The sequence below is a fragment of the Polypterus senegalus genome, chromosome 2 (genome assembly GCF_016835505.1).
Source record: "Polypterus senegalus isolate Bchr_013 chromosome 2, ASM1683550v1, whole genome shotgun sequence".
NCBI classification, from domain to species: domain Eukaryota; kingdom Metazoa; phylum Chordata; class Cladistia; order Polypteriformes; family Polypteridae; genus Polypterus; species Polypterus senegalus.
The window spans coordinates 185848518-185865879 of record NC_053155.1 but is presented as its reverse complement, the minus strand read 5'-3'; the positions used below and the strand labels follow the sequence as shown (position 1 = coordinate 185865879).

At 38.9% G+C, this 17362-nt stretch overlaps 1 protein-coding gene across 3 annotated transcripts in view; it reads left to right on the top strand.

The window, feature by feature from the left end:
- Positions 1 to 17362, top strand: part of cdkl5 (cyclin-dependent kinase-like 5) — a 496892-nt gene that overhangs the window by 445459 nt on the left and 34071 nt on the right. For all 3 annotated transcript variants that reach the window (XM_039745025.1, XM_039745022.1, XM_039745024.1), the window contains one exon: positions 5147 to 6206. In XM_039745025.1, the coding sequence (XP_039600959.1) occupies positions 5147 to 6206 (1060 nt within the window). The remainder of the gene's footprint in view (positions 1 to 5146; positions 6207 to 17362) is intronic.

Here is a 17362-nt window from a genome sequence, read left to right as displayed (position 1 = left end):
CTACATTATGGCAGAAATACTTTGGCATGCAAGTTTTAAACTTTTTATTTTGCATTTTTCTGAAATCTCTACATGTTTTTAAGGGTAAGATATTATCATTAATTCACTTAATTCAAGCAATTTGTAAAAGAAAAAAACACTGCACGCCCGGAAACGGCTATTATGCTTTCCTTATACTTGCCTTAACAAGACAACTCCATGAAAAGACTTCTGAGCAACTGTTGTGTTCAATACAGTCCAGCTGCAGAAGAAGGCATCAATTTATGGACCTCATAGTGTCTGAAGTGCTTGGATCTGTCCGATACCTAAAACTGTCCTGACTGCAGCTGGACACTTCTCGTAATGTTTCCGAGTCCATACACATGCCTAGCTGAACTGGAAAGGATTTAACAGAGCAAAAGCAGACCCATTTGAAAAGTCTGCAGTTTCTACATGATAACAGATTGTGTTATAGATATTCTTTCTGCAAAAGTGTCCAGCTCTTAGTTTCACATTAGCGTTATGTACATGACTTTGAGCTCCTACTGCTTGTGGTTCAGTCTGTACACTTAAATCTTTTTATGCTATATTCTATATATATATATATATATATATATATATATATATATATATATATATATATATATTATGCTATATTCGTATTTCTTGACTATGATTTTTTTTTCTTAAAAAGACATGATCTCATCTCATAGTGAATCAACTCTTGGTTTCCCAAAGCAACAAGTAGTATTTAACCTCACATTGTCTTATACCACATTGGTCTCTGAATTTGATCGAAAAAATCCCAACCTGCAAAGAGAAACAGCAAGTTGATGTCTTGGGGTGATTTTAACATCAAGAAAGCCAACATCTAAAACATCTTTTGAAAGCATGGTGTTTAGAGCATCAAAATGATACTAGCATACAAAATAACTGAGTGGGACGCAGGTTTTCATTGTCTGTGATGCTTCATTAACTCGACTTCAGCTTTCTCAAGAGATTAAACGCATCACAGCTGTTTCAACAAATCTTTGCTCTCTGTTAGTCTGAGTTATTTTAGCATTACACATCTGACCTGTTCAATTCATATTTATGCTTGTGATTCACTGTCTTGTACAGTATACGAGGGGACAAAATGGGAACCCACTAAGTGGAACTGGGTATAAGCACTATATAAAATTAGTATTTTTTCCAGGAAATAATCATCCAATTCCATATAGAGATTCTTTTATTAACTGTTTTTATTACTTGTCTGCATATACCATTATTGGAAATATTTAGCAAGACAATTCCAGGAAAATTAAAGGGAGTGCCTTACTGGTGTTTCCCAACCTTTGTGGTTTGACGACCCAGTTTTTCACATGGGATCACAAGCCACGTGTAATTTAACAAGATCTCCTCCTGAGGGGGCGTGGGTGTTATTATGGGGGAATTTAGCACAATCCCCAGAGCGTTAGATGAGTCCAGCTCAATCGTCAATGCTTTTCCTTCATGGTGAATTGTGCATGAATGTCAGAGCTGGAAAGATCGTCCAGGATCCATCTGCGATGCTGCCTCTATGAATCGAACGTGATTGTCGGGGCCAGGTTTTGAGGGTAGTACTCGGGGGTAGACAGGTTTTCAGCTGGGGTCAGCCACAGCCCACATGCAATGCAAGGCATCGCTGCCTTGGACAATGGTTGAACATGAAGAAAGAAAGTAGACCCCTTTTTCATATACAGTACTATGTATACCCCATCTACACAGCATATAAAGGGAATATCCTGTGACAGGGTCAAAATGTTTCCAGCAGATTTACATGTTTTAGGTATCCCTGAATGTGGTTGACTATTTTTAGAATGGTGTAAAGTGCTAGAAACCTACTTATTTTGAACAAAAGCATTCTCATTCGTGTTACATATAGTTAGGTACACATAGAGGAGGCATTTACAAAAGAAACCTAACAGGGTCAATTTTCAATATATTTGCATGTTCTAGACATCTTTGAACATGATTTCACCACCTTTGAAGTGATCTGTCTGTGTATCACGATGTGAGCCTGTAGATGCAATAACTCCAAACCAAATAACTTAATCTAAGTGATTAAGACAAAAAAGGACAGATTTGAGCACCAGCAGGTTTAAGGCCAGTTAGTTGTAGTGTAAAATAAAAAAAAGAAAAAGGAAATGCAGGATACTTAAGGCATGGTGTCTTTCCTGGTTAGTCTCTGCTTTTTATAGACGTGTGTGCACTTGGAGCATTTAGTCCAGACTGACAAGGACTCCCATGGACAGGTGACTGAGGGGAGAAGATGCAGAAGTGATGTCATAGGTCCTCCAGATAGTTCTCCTCCATTCTAAAGCAAACAGAATCGGTGTTAATGTTGATTTTACAGTCAACTTCTTCCCTGTAATATTAGATGAGACATGCCCTAAGCTTGTGGGTCTTACTGAGATTATAAGAATAGAATTCAGTTAAGGATTTCTATTTTATGCAGTGTAATGTGGTCAGTTTACCCAAGTATGCAATAGATATACAACAACAACAACAATTTACAGTATTTCTTGTATAGAAAAGGAGTCGGACAAGTTCTGGAGACCTCGACCAACTGGCCACCCCAACCCCAATGGCCATTCTACAGCCGAGTCAGTGTTGGGCCCGTAAACAAAAAGCCACATCTTTTTCTATGTCTTGGCCCACTCCTCTTCTTTCTCCCTTATTGCAATATATTATATGCATCCTCATATTTACAGACCTTTGTATATTTACAAACCCTTGAGATTCTAAATCTTCACATTGTCAAGAGGTTATGGGTATAGAGCAAAATAAGGTGGAGTCAGTGGGGTGAGGGTCCCGTTTTTATAATTTAAATGGTCAATTTTCAGTATTTTAGTTTTTTTTTTTGTTAAAGTGTAGAATAAAAGTGTATAACACAAACTGTTTTTTGTCACAAATTCTCATTGTAGACTACATTACTTTTTCCTTTATGTTGTCTCTGCATTCATACATTGAAATATGTTTTACTTTTAGGAGAGTCAAACAGAAAAATGTTGCTAAGCAAGTTAGTTTAATAATTTAGATGAGTGGAAACTGTAAAATAAGCAAAGAACAAGATAAAGATTTGGGGTTGCCACCATGATAACCCCTTACACTTGAGAACATAGAGCTAAAAACAGAATTGACAACATATGGAAGAATGGCAGATTATAGGACCGGATGGCAGGAAGGGAGGGTCCAGAAGGAACTGGAACCAGGAGAGATGTCAATGGCGGAAAGCTGAGTCGGCTGCTATACAAAGGGAGAAAGAGAAAAAGCACTAACCCGTGGTCTGGCGGGTAATCATAGTTATTTGAGACCTTAAGCTGTCTTCCATGTGCACGTGTATGATAAAAAATGTAATGTAGCATATTGCAGTGTTGCCTTACAGCACCAGAATGATGGCTTTGAATCCCAGCTCAGTTTGTTTGTTTTCCTTATGCTTTTATGAATTCTTCCTCCCACATTTCAAAGATTTTTGTGTTAGGTTAAATATCACTCTAAATTCACCCAGTGTGACTGAGTGTGGGTATTTGATGGACTGGCATTCTATTCCTCATTGGTTACTGTCTTGCATGTGTTGTGGCCTAAATCGGCTCCAGCTCTCCACCTCCCTGAATTGGAATACGTACATGCAGAAAAGAAACGAATGGACAGATTTTTCAGAAGATCATTTAAATGCAGTGCCTTAATGAACTGTTCACTAAACCCTGACTATGAATCAAATGGACACTCGTATCAAGTATTCAAAAGCTGACTTACAGTGTAGAAAATGTAGTGTGAGCACATTCATTAGCTTCTCAGCATAGCTTGTAATGAAAAGTCTGGATAATTGCATTGCCTCAATGTTCCACTCCGGGATGGTGTAAACTTGCTTCTTCTGGAATTAAACTGAAAACAGAAAACTCATAAACACATATACAGACAGGAGGAAGCAGGTATGGAAGAAAAATATAATGACTGGTTATTTGTGATCTTTATAAAGGCTTTAAAATGTGTCCCTTCGACTTGTGCTGCTTCATAGTCGATAAAATCATCAGGAGTCTGCACAAGAAAATAATTGAAAAAACTGGTAAGCTAATACTAGACTCTAGATGGCTGTAATGAATATAAATCCTGTCACAAAAAGGTAGCGCAAGGTGAGTCCTGGATTGACAATGCAGGCGTTGCTCATTAGCTTTTAATACTTTAAAGTAGAATCTGGGAGCAGTCATTGTAAAGAAGCATGTTAAACGATAGGAGATTGTGGTGCTCAAGTGCGTCTATAGCAAGCACTGCATCTGTTGCTTAACATCCTGAACAGATGACAGGATTTTTATGCAAGTGCCCTGTGACATTATAAGTCCTTTGTTTTTTCTTCAAGTGTATGAAAGCCTGTTAGAAAAAAAGCATTTAGTATGCAAAAAATAAATCTGCATAAATCATCTCTGCAGGCTGTATAGGGTACATTCAAATGTCTTCTTTTTGCAATACTAGGGGGCTTCCTCCTCGACCTGCACTAACCACTTTGCGTCTCTGCCACTTGCGAATGTATATTTCACTTTGACCAAACAACAAATCTTTTAATTCTCGCGGATACGCCTCTTCATTGGGAAGAAACACTACTTTTCCCTCATGGTAACACGAATTAGACGATATACAAGGCTCCGACTTGAAGTTTAAATCCGAACAATATATTCGATCTCTTTTCGCTGTTCCGTTATTTCACTGAGTAATAATTTCCGGTTGTTTGTTGTAATGCAATCTTTACTTTCATTTTTTTAAAACTTTCGAATTTTAGTACTTTCATTATTTCTAAACTACTCTGCATGTGTATCACACCAATGTTTTTGAATTCTTTACGACATTCTACTTTGTCATCTACTCTTTGTCTTTTATTTCCGGCCCCGGGCATGTTTAAATCTCTTGGCACAAAGTCTCATCTTGCAGGACTTGAAAGTGTCTCTCTGAAAAAGTCACATCTCCTGCCAGGATTTTTTTATTATAATAGAGAGACAATTTTTAAGAAATAATATTAGGAAAAAGCATGTTAGCACTTTTAGTCAATGTGTCTGAATGTAATTTTGCTACCTGTGCTTACTCTTTGTGCTGACACCATTGTAGATTTGTCTGGTTCATACAGTTCTGTGCTTTTGCTTTTTCTTCCTCCTAGGAGCCATGGTAGTAAAAGTGGAGGGCTACAGTCTCACCACAGATCGAACAGCAAGGATGCTCAGACTCTAGCATCCAGCCTGCCCCGAGAAGAACACCATCAAGCTGCTGACGCCTTTCTCAATGGTAACCTGCCACCTGCAGCTGCACTCAGTCCCACCATGCACCCCAAGAACTATCAGCAGCAGACTCTCAGCCGCTCAGTGTCAAGCAACAAGGACCTGGCCAACAATAATTTGCCTCATCTTCTTAGTCCAAAGGACACCAAGGGAAAGACCGAATTTGACTTCAACGTGGGATCCAAAGCTTCTGAAGGCCCTGGAGCAAAATACCTGAAGTCCAATATTCGTTCACTACAGAACAGACATTCATTTATAGAAGGGAAAACGGGAACTCTGCAATCGGGAGAGAAACACAACCGACATAGCTACATGGATTCCATGCACAGCTCCATGCCTCCTCCTTCCAAAAACTCCCCTGCATACCTGACACTCTCCAAGAGCCACGGAGTCCTCACAGACTCAAAGTCTGTTGGAAATCTTAGCGATGCACGCATGCACCTTGAAGACCCTAATTCCCGCTACTTCCCGTCCAGCTGCATGGACCTTAATGCTCCTACGAGCCCATCAGCTCCAAGGCATAGCGACAGCCGACCTGTGATAAGTCCCTCTGGGCGCACTAACCGAATAGAGAGTGGCACCCTGGACTCTCGAAGGCCATCAACCCGACACTCCAAAGCTGTGGATGAATTGAAGTCACCTGACCATGTGGATGGTGGTGGAGGACACGCTCATTCACTTTCTGCTCCCCATGAGTCTTTTCCATATGGTCTGGGTTACACTAGTCCTTTTTCATCCCAGCAGAGACCTCATAGACACTCAATGTATGTCAGGAGAGAGCGACCGAGAATGCAGGGCAACGAAGGAGGCCTGGTTGTTGGCCAGGGCATGCAGTCCCGTGCCAGTAGTCTCCAGCTTCTTTCTCCACAAGTACAGCATCGAACTCTTACAAGACATTCTGCAGGATCCTCAAGGGAAGACTGCAGTGATGAAATGGCCAGGGTCAGTTTGGTGAAACTTTAGTTCTGCATATGGTATTTATTCTAACAATAACACATAGCAGAGTATATTTAACTGTTACAAATTGAACATGTGGTTAGAGGGGTTAAGTTGACAGTAGTGAGATGTAAGTAAGCAGTGACAAGTTTAGTTGGTACGATCTCTTAAGGTATTTAATAACAGAGTCCTGACATATGTGAGAATTATTTTAAAAAGTTTGAATATCCATTTTGTACTGCAGCTTTACACTATGAAGAGTAAATTATGTTATGAATTGGTTTAATCTTCAGAGGATGCTTTACAGTGTCCCGTACAGGACCCCCACTTGCATCAATTGTACACTTTCACTTACAGCTATGGAATGAAATGATTTAAAGTTCCTTAATGGAGGAGCTGTTTCAGTGCTCTCCAGCATACTCACATTTTCAATGTGAAAGATAGTTAGGGAGATATTCAGAAAGTAATTTAACAGAAGTCTTGATTTCATATGTCATGAGTCTTTTTTTTGCAGCAACAACAACATTTTTTGATTAAAAGACCATCAATTTTGTGTACCCATAGGTGGTATAAAATATCTCAGTCCTTTTTCAGGTTCACTTCCATGCCTTCAGTTCTAGGTCTGGGCTATTTTGAGGACTTTCGTTTTTTCTGTGCCTAATCATTACATTGTTATTTTTTCCTTTGTTTAAACAGGTGAATGTTTTCTGTAATTCCAGATCGTTGGCTGTCATTTGCATTCATTTATTAGATATGTTGATGCAAAGGGACACAGAAATGTAAGCATGGATGGACTATCCACCTAATAAATCATAATTAAGGGATTATGGTATTCTGCTCAACAACATATAGCACAGGTCAAATTAAACCAGGAGTAAAGTAATGCAATATTACTTCACATATCTGTTATATATGAATATTAGCAATTACAATTTAGGTTAGGAGTGCCTAAACATTTTTATGTTTTAATACAAATCACATCATATAGTCTTGTATAGTACATACATAAAAATACAAATTAGGTCAAATACACAGCAAAACAGAGCTGACAATCGTTAAGAGGAATAAGCTCTGCAGTGTGAGGTTTTCTGTTCTATTCCTTGATTCCAACAAGGTTTTCTTCACAGCCTGCCAAGGTGTAACCCCACACATCTTATGCTCAACGTTACAAGTCCATCTTCGCCACACTAAAGCATCCCCTACGCTATATCTTTGGCATTATGATAGCTGGGTGAGGTGCATCGTTTGGTTTATACCATGCATATCTCATCATACTTAAAACATTAAACTCATCAAAGGAATGCTCCACCCAATAATTATATTATTTTTATTTTACTTACCCCATGTAGTTTGTAGTGATGACTGAGAAAAAAATTTAATCTGATGTTTTTATGGAGAATATAAAGTTTATAATATATACTAGCAAAATACTCGCGCTTTGCAGTGGAGAAGTAGTGTGTTAAAGAAGTAATGAAAAAGAAAAGGAAACATTTTGAAAATAATTTAACATGATTGTCAATGTAATTGTTTTGTTACTGTTATGAGTGTTGCTGTCATATATATATATATATACACACACACATCCATCCATCCATGTTCCAACCCGTTGAATCCGAACACAGGGTCACCTGGAGCCAATCCCAGCCAACAAAGGGCAGGGCAGGGCAGGAACCAATCCCGGGCAGGGTGCCAACCCACCGCAGGACACACACAAACACACCAAGCCCAATTTAGAATCACCAATCCACCTAACCTGCATGTCTTTGGACTGTGAGAGGAAAGCCACGCAGACACGGGGAGAACATGCAAACTCCACGCAGGGAGGACCCGGGAAGCGAACCCAGGTCTCCTAACTGCGAGGCAGCAGCACTACCACTGCGCCACCGTGCTGCCCACACACACACATAAACATATATATACATTGTGGACTTGAACCCGGACACAGACAGACGGACATCTTAAGTTCACCACACACACACGTTTATTTTACAATATTTACAGTGCACTCCCCAGTGCCTTTTGCACTGTTCCCCCAATGTCCAGGCCTCACAGTCCTTTGTGCCTTTCCTCTTCCTGGCCGCCTCCAGTCCTCTCTCCAGCTCTGTCTCTCTTCCACCCGACTTCCGCTCTCGACTAAAGGGAGGCGGCCCCTTAAATAGGAACCCGGATGGGCTCCAGCTGCTTCTCGGCACTCCTCCGCAGACACGCCCCAGTGTGGCGGAAGTGCCGGCTGCACACCCGGAAGCCCTCCAGGTGTCCCCTGTCTTCTTCCCCAGCACTTCCTGGTGTGGCGGAAGTGCTGGGCTCCAGGGTTGTTCAGGCACCGGGGCGCCGCCTGGTGGTGGCCACGGGTCTCTACAGGGCTGGGCTTCCAAGCCCTTTACCCGTGGCCCCCAACATAACCAGGGCGGTCGCCCCCTCGTGGTCTGGAGGAGGCACAAGCCCTCCTCCTGGGCGTCCCGGCCGGGCTCCACAACATATACACATACACATATATACATACACATATACATACACGTACATATATATATATATATATATATATATATATATATATATATATATATATATATACACACTTACATCCACATATATACACATATATATATATTCATATCCACATATATACACACATACATATACACAGACATATATATATATATATATATATATATATATATATATATATATATATACCTTTTAGCGTGCTGAGCAGCTGTTGCTGGGGGTGCCAGAATCCATCGAGGAAGAAAAATGAAAAACATTTGTACAAAATCTTAATTTATCTATCCATTCCTAAATAATTAAATAGGCAGGCTATTTCTTATCAGTGCAATATGCTACTTGTTAAAACGGATGACTTCCGCTCTTACGTGCACTTAGTCCTGCATGGGTATTATGAACTATCATATCTGTTCAAGTTCTATTTAAATTTTAAATATAAGTAATTTTTATTTAGTCAACAGAAATATGTTTGGTACGAATGTAAGTTAAATTTAGTCATCATTACATAAATTTTTCTTCACCATAGAAATTTAAAGACTAAATTCAACTTACATTCCTACCAAAGATATTTTTGTTGACTAAATAGAACCTACTTATATCCAAATAGAATTTGAAAAGATATATTTTTTCAAATCTGATCACACATTTTAGATCGACTTGACGCGCACCACATGGAGCCCGCGTGCTATTGTTTTCTCGCCTGCCTGCCTCAATAAGTCACCGTCACTTCGCTCTTACTTTTTTACCGTTCATTTAATCATGGCTAGTCGCGAAAAAATTTGAAAATGGAAGGAGGATTACACTGAGTATGGCTTTACCAAAACAATTATTGATGGCGAATAAAGTATCCATTATTCATAAAGCTTCAATTGGTGATGTTTTTCTGCGTTAACCTCATATTTTTTCATACTTCTTCTCAAACCAAGGGGGTGCGAAATCGGCATCGTCCGTCACAGGGGGTGTGAGGGTAAAATGAATCGGGAAGCGCTGATACATTATGTATATGTGTGTGTGTGTATATATAATGTGTGTATATATATATATATATATATATATATATATATATATATATATATATATATATATATATAAATAGTTTTACTGTCAAATAATGTAAAGAGTACGCAACATGTGTTTCGCCCTAATTCTGGGCTCATCAGGTGCATCACTGCACCCCCTCTCGGGAATCGAACCTCGGATGTCAGTGCCACGGCGTGTGGTTCGTTTATTTGACAGTATGTAGATCGGGGTATATATATATAAAATACCCGTGCTTCGCAGCGGAGAAGTAGTGTGTTAAAGAAGTTATGAAAAAGAAAAGGGAACATTTTAAAAATAACGTAACATTATTGTCAATGTAATTGTTTTGTGACTGTTATGAGTGTCAATCAGGTTCGTATTTGAAAGGATGTGTTGTGTTCAAGTTACATTCCGTGTTTGTCAACCGTTGTAAAGATAACAGGTTTCATTCATCAATTCCTTTCTTACTGCATCAATAAACAGCTCGTCTTCCTCTTTATTTGAGACATCACACACTGCATGCACGTTTTTTTTTACACTGTCTTCCTTTAGCTGGACATTGACTTTTTCCACCGTGTGCTTTGTTTCCGCAGTAGCTGCACTTATGAATATGCTTGTATGCGTCAATCGCTTCATATTCTTTTGCTGCCTTCTCTATTGTGCAATGCGTTTTTTGTTCAGCGCTCTTTGGAGCTCTTGCTTTTTGTCCGCGTACTGCGTTCACAGTCAGTTCACATGAGCTGCTTGGTGTGCATGCATCGAAGGTTCTGAGTTGTGCTTGTGCTATCTCGTGCGATATCCGCAGCTTTATTTAATGTTAGCTAAGAGTTTCGCTGAGTTTATGCTAAACACCACACTGACCATCTCATCTTTGTTTACATAAGCACAGCCCTAAACCCACGAATATTTAGCGGTAGAGTGTTTCTATTGAATTGCCAGTGACGGACAGCTTTATATGGGCAGGCACTCAATTACGTGGGAGGCATGACGATATGAGACGCAACTCCGCCTCACACGGCGATCGAGCTGCAGGCTATGGCCGGTATATATGTACATAAGTAGGTTCCAGTTATGACCATTACTCGTAGAATTTCGAAATGAAACCTGCCTAACTTTTGTAAGTAAGCTGTAAAGAATGAGCCTGCCAAATTTCAGCCTACTACCTACACGGGAAGTTGGAGAATTAGTGATGAGTGAGTGAGTCAGTCAGTCAGTGAGTCAGTGAGTGAGGGCTTTGCCTTTTATTAATATAGATAGAGGCTAATAGTGACCAATGCTGTACAGCAGCAAAAGATGTGAAAAATGCCTCATGTGATTGACTTTTTGTACTAAAGACTGCACTCTTGACCAAATAAATTCTAAACTTCAATCTAACACCCTTAAATATAAAGGTGGTTCTCCAGAGCGATGCTATTGCGAACCATTTTTGGTTCCTTATAGAACCATCCGCATGAAGGTCCCAAAGAGATCCTTTGTTCATTTTACTCTGTAAATAACCACAAATAGATGGTAACAGGGTTTGTGAAATACTATTTGAGCTCACTGTTTTAAAAAGGCTCTCCTGCAGACAACAACACAGGCTAAGAACAGGTTTTCTTAATCTGTTGTATACTGCTAGGAAGCCTACTATACAACTATACATTAAAGATTTCTGTCTTGGACACATATTATGATCCTTTGCAAGGTCCAAAGAACCAACTTAAAGTGCAAATAACACCTCGTGAAATAAAATGGTTCTGTTTCAACCAGTGGTTCTACGAGGAGCCACACAACACCGTAAGGGGCCATTAAAGAACTGTTATTTTTAAGAGTACATGAGGTTTTAGTTTCCTGTTAATGAGGACCGATTATTCCAGAAGTAACAATTTAAGAATATTTTGGTAAAAAAGAAAGTGTTTAGCACGTTTTGTGCATATGACTGGATAACTGACGCCTATGTATTATGAGACATGAGTAACGTGATATTTTTTTTCTTTTCTCATTTTCTTGGTTGTTTTTTGCAGTGTTTGCCATTTTACAGCATTAATCACAATTAGCTTCTATTATATCAACATTTTTACTTTCCATTTGGCATGAAAACATGACATTAAAAATTTTTCATGGCCATCACTGCAAATTACATGGGGTAACTAACATTTAAAATAAATATCATTTTGGGTGGCGTATGCCTTTAATCTGAGACCTCTGTAGTTTCCTTAAATATTTCTCACAACTACCTCCCTAAGTTTTATGGGTAACCCGCAGATATTGGCTTGAGGGTGAAGTCTTATCAAGGCAGGGGTTTTTAGCTGCCAAGCTGTTTCAGTGATGAACCTGACGGCCTAATGGTTATTCAAAGATATTAAAAGTTTCTTCCTGCTGCTTTCTACCAATTTGTATCATTCAGTTAATTTGCTCTGAAGCGTCGGCACCTTGTTTGACATGTTATATATCCTTTGCTTCTGAATTCAAAAAGAAAAAAAAGTAAATCTTCATCCGTGAGTACTTATCATGTTAACATGAAATGGATAAACAAATCAGAAAATGGAGGGATGAACAGGTGAATACAATTGTTTGTCAAATGTGGATTTTATGTATCTTTTCAATGCAATTTGCAACACTGTTTCATAACTCTTTGGCAAATGATGCAAGTAGTGGGGCAATTAAGGTTTTTAATTACTTTGTGAATACTTCAGCATTTTATTTTTCACTTTTAAAGTGTGAAGCAAACTGTTTCTTTAATTAATCAATTTAGTTACTAAGAACTTGTTCCAGTTGATAATGTAATTTTTGTTTTTTATCTGTCATTTTAAAAAGGAAACCAGTATGAAATGTGGTCTTAGGTCAGGAATGTTTGCCTACACAATGGGAATACATGTCAACTATGTCTTCTCATCATGTGACTAGATTTCAGATTGCAGATTTCATGGCTACAACAACATAATACATTCGAGCAATGCTATTTAGTTTTTATATTTAATGTAAAAGAAGTCAGAAGTGTAGTTGTCCCTCAGTCTAATATAGATGTCTCAACTAGTTGTATTTCGGATTCTTAACACTTCACACACACATTTGATTGCACAGTAGGCTTGAATGGCTCCCTGTGTGAAGGCTTCATGGCTTCTCATTTTTTCAGTGTCTTTCCTTTTGAATGTTTTGCATGTTTTCATTTCAAAGTCCGAAGGTAACTCCATATTTTGCATCTGTATATAATCCCAGTAAGAATCTTTACAGGTGGTTAGCAACACAGTGGTACTTCACCTATTGTTGAGTTAGCCACCGGCACCTCACAAGCCTGAACAGAGAAAATGAGAAGTAATTGTGTACAGGTATCCGGCCTCTCTCAGGACATTTTCCAAGACAGTGGGCCTTTTTTATACTGAGGATGTATCAGACGTACTGCACTATGTAAATAACAGTACATTTCTGCATGTGACATCTATCTATCTATCTGGGATAATTTTTAGTCCAGTGTAAGCTCCTAACCGTGAACATGCTACAAAAAACTGGCCGTGAGTAAAAACATCCCTGCCATAGATCAATTCTTGCCTTTCCTTCTGAGTAAATTTGGTTTTTGTTGAGTCAAACACATAATTAGTAGGAACAGTGAGAATTTTGGGTATTAATATAATGTCACCCTTTGGGATATCCTATAACAATTATAGCTTCAATCAGAACACACTTGATACACTTTGATCTGTACAGTTGTGCCGTTCTGAAGTTTTGAAAGATTTAGATCGATAGCAATATACACTGCATCACGCTTTACTTGAACTTATTAGACTTATAACATTGACCTTTACAGGCTGCACATTTACATGGCAAGTGCAATGAACTGAACATTAAAAGCATTGTACAGAAAAGAACAGGGCAAAAGAAATATTACTGTGATCTGTGTACAGTGTCCACCTCTTGTATGCTCTGTCTGTGAGAAACCCCTTTAGTGAGCTTTGCATGAACCTAAACTGACCAGGGCATGCCGTCATTCCTGACTTATGTTGCACCCAAGGGTTGAAGTGGGCCTATATGTTGTACCACCACTTTCTAGTTTGTACTCTGAGAACCATAGCATAGCAGCACATCGCAGCCTGACCACCCCAGTTCTCCACAACAGTGCATGTATTTCTCACCAAGGGCCATCCATTCCCACACCATTTTTCAAAGTAATTATAGATAAGTGATAATCCAAGGGGAGCAGCCCCATAAATTTGTATGTGTTTATACTGCGTTGCAAGGAGTCAGTAGAAGCCAACATAATAGGGAGTACTACGTGTACCAAAGAACACAACTTAGGAAGCACATCTTCTTTGAGCTTTGCTGAACGTTTGTTCTTCCACTCTGCTTCAGGTAGCGTCCTTCATTTGCATACACCAGCAGCCCCATTTCTCTGTGCAATTCCTTCTCAGCGCACAACAAATACATAAACACAAGTCAGTTAGTTTTCTTTTTTCTATAATGTCTAAATCACTATCGTTCATGAAATCCTAGAGATCAGATGATCCCATGTTACTGTAGAAGTCTGTCATTTTCTAACCTGCTTAGTCCTAAACAGCTTCTTGGGCAGGGCGGTTCTGAAGCCCATCCCAGCCAGCATAGGGCACAAGGCAGGAGCAAACTGTGAACAGAGCACCAGTCCATCACAGGGCTAACACACACATCACACACAGGCCAGTTTAGCTTTACCAGCCTGCAAGTCATTGGACTGTGGGAGGAAACCAGAGCACCCAAAGGAAACCCTCACAGACTTGGGGAGAACATGCAAACTCCACAGGAGGACCCAGGACTCAAACCCTGGTCTCCTTACTGCATCGTAGTAGCGCTACCACTGTGCCATGGTGCATAATGTTACCGCAGGTTCCCAAGAAGGAAAAAGAGAAGTGGCTAATAACTAATGATAACATTAACTGTCACAAATTTTATTACACATTTGAGTGGCTGCTATATGTGAAGAAGGAACCCGTAAACCTAGCTCTGCTAAGCAATCTCAAAAGTTAAAGACATTTAAAGAATTAAAGTTTAGTTTTTTTAAATGAGCTGATGATACTATTGAAATGATCAAAAAAAATTAAAACACTGTTTTAGGGGGCTTGCTAGACGTGTCTGTATTGGTAAAACCTTCCAATTATTTGCAGCTTTTAAACAGGCAAGCCACTTCGCCCGTCCTTTTATATCTTGTTTTAGGTATGTTGAGGAGGCCAGTATTTCAAGATTGGAGAGAACCATTTGAGATATGCAGGATAGAGAAAAGCAGTCTTAAACACATGGCAGGCAAAAAGTTGTTAGATGTCTTGTACTTTATGTACTGTAATTAAGACTATTTTAAAATGAGACCCAGAGCACACTGGGAGCCTGAATGCAGTGCAGATAAAACTTGTGTGGTGTGTTTGCTCCTTGGTTAGAACTCTTGCTAATTTCATTTGAACAAGTGGTAGCCTATTAATGTTTTCTTTGGCAGTCTGGTTAGAAGTGAAGTGCAGTAATGTAGATAGCTAAAAACAAAACCTGGCAAACAAAATTCTTAGCATTCTACAATGACAGAAATGTTTGAACCCTTGCAAAGTCATGTGGGATTTGAAGTTTAGTTCAGAATCAATGATGGTACACAGATTCTTTGTTTTAAGTTTTCTTATTATTTTGTTTCACTCTAGCCTGTTAGTGGCATTTCATTTTTTTCCTTGTCCAGCTTAAGTAAAGTACTGCTGTCTAACTTTGTGGTGCTAGTGAGGATTGGGTCATTGGGGGCCACTGACATGTATAGTTGTGAGTCATTCCCCATACCTTATACAGTACAATGATAATAGTAACAGATTAAATATTGGTCTTTGTAAAGCACTTTGACAACTTGGCTATTTAGCAAAGGTTTTATTATTATCATTTTGGCACACCGTACTATATATTACATATTTCTGAATAAGTGTCTAATCTTTTAAAGAATTTCTCCCTTTTATATATGACAGAGACCAGCTTAAAGCAGGTCCAGAAAGGCTAATGCACGGTTTTACAAGGCGAATAAGAATACTGTGGTGTCCCAAACGGCACTCCAGTCAATATTAAGATGCCAGTTATCTCAGCATTAGGTCTACATCATTTACTGTACTACTACAACTAAAGTAGTTTCATTTTCTTATTTGCCCGACACTTTTACAACATTTATGAAACAGTTGGTTACATTTCTTTTGGTTTCCCAATTGGAGCGCAGGCAGGTCAAGTGACATGCTCATGGTCACCAAGTGTCAGTAGCAGGACTTGAACCTACAACCTCAAGGTTTGACGTCCAAGGCCTTAATCACCACTCCACACGGTTTGCCTGTTTCGCCATTATGATTAGCTTTAAAAGCTGACTGATACTTTTCTACAACTGATTATTCATTCAAGTAATCGCTGTTCCAAATCACATTTTCTAGAAAAAATGTCTCAAACGGTCTTAAACTGAGAAGTCAAGATTGCTCTTCTTAAAGACAGTTTTAACAACAGCAAATTTTAACATACATCACTAGGAATGTATTCAGATCACATTCAGGAAAACATGAAATGTATAAATACACTGAAACCTCAAAGTTGAAATTCTGACACCTTAAGGGTACTTTCTCTAAAGATATATTTCCGGTATTCAGTACAAGACACCTCCAATTGATTACACAGGGCTGTATACGATATATTTAGATGTCATTTGTTTGCCCAGCTGAGGCAGCAGCTTGCCTCCTTTTCCACAAGCCCACAAAATCACCTCCAGTTCTATCTACTATCACCTATTAGGAAATCCTCTCTTCTCTTTTAAATTTATGATGATTCCTCTGGTCACAAATTGCATCCTGGATGACTTTATAATTTTTGCATTGCTTGATAGATACTCAGTATTAGCCCTCTTCTTCTGTTAGTTGGCAGTCAGCAGTATGGGCACAGGCAGTTCTTGCACCACTGTACCCTGGTTATGCCCTTACATGAGTGCTTTCCTCTAGCATAGTAAAGCTGTTCCTTGTATTTCTAAAATCCTAATGCTGACCCTAAGCCATGTCTCTTAGTCTTTTCTAGAACAGGAAACCCATACGAACAGTTCTGGAAACATCTCATGGATGGATTATACCATGATGGTGTGTACACAGAAATGCAAAAGGATTATTCTCACACTTTTTATGTTTCAAATTTTGTTATACTGTATCTAAAATCTTAATACCAGCCTGTTTTTCCTTGCATGTTATAGAAATGTAAAAAAAAAACAAATGCCAGTGCCACACAGGACCTCCAACGTGGGCTGCTGCCCACAAATGTTCAGTTTCACACATTTTATTAAGATGGGTTAACCCCACCATACAGACTCGAGAACCTTACACGTACTTGTTCCTGTTGTAAACCATTACTGAATTCATCTTCATTCTTCTGACAGATTAACTTTGTTGTCCTCTCATCATTTGCTTGACTGGTATATTGACTGCCACATAAAGTCAAAACATGGAAGGCATTAATGAGGAGAGGGCGTGTTTAAGCAAGTCATTACTTTTTTTTTAAATCCAACTCCCTGGAAATATAATATTTGTCATAAAAGACTGATGTTACTTATTAACATTGATAAGTAAATAAAATCTACCCAGGATTATCTGTTTTATTTACAGTCAGCATATAAGAATATCAGAAATTTGACAAAGAAGAGGAGACCATTC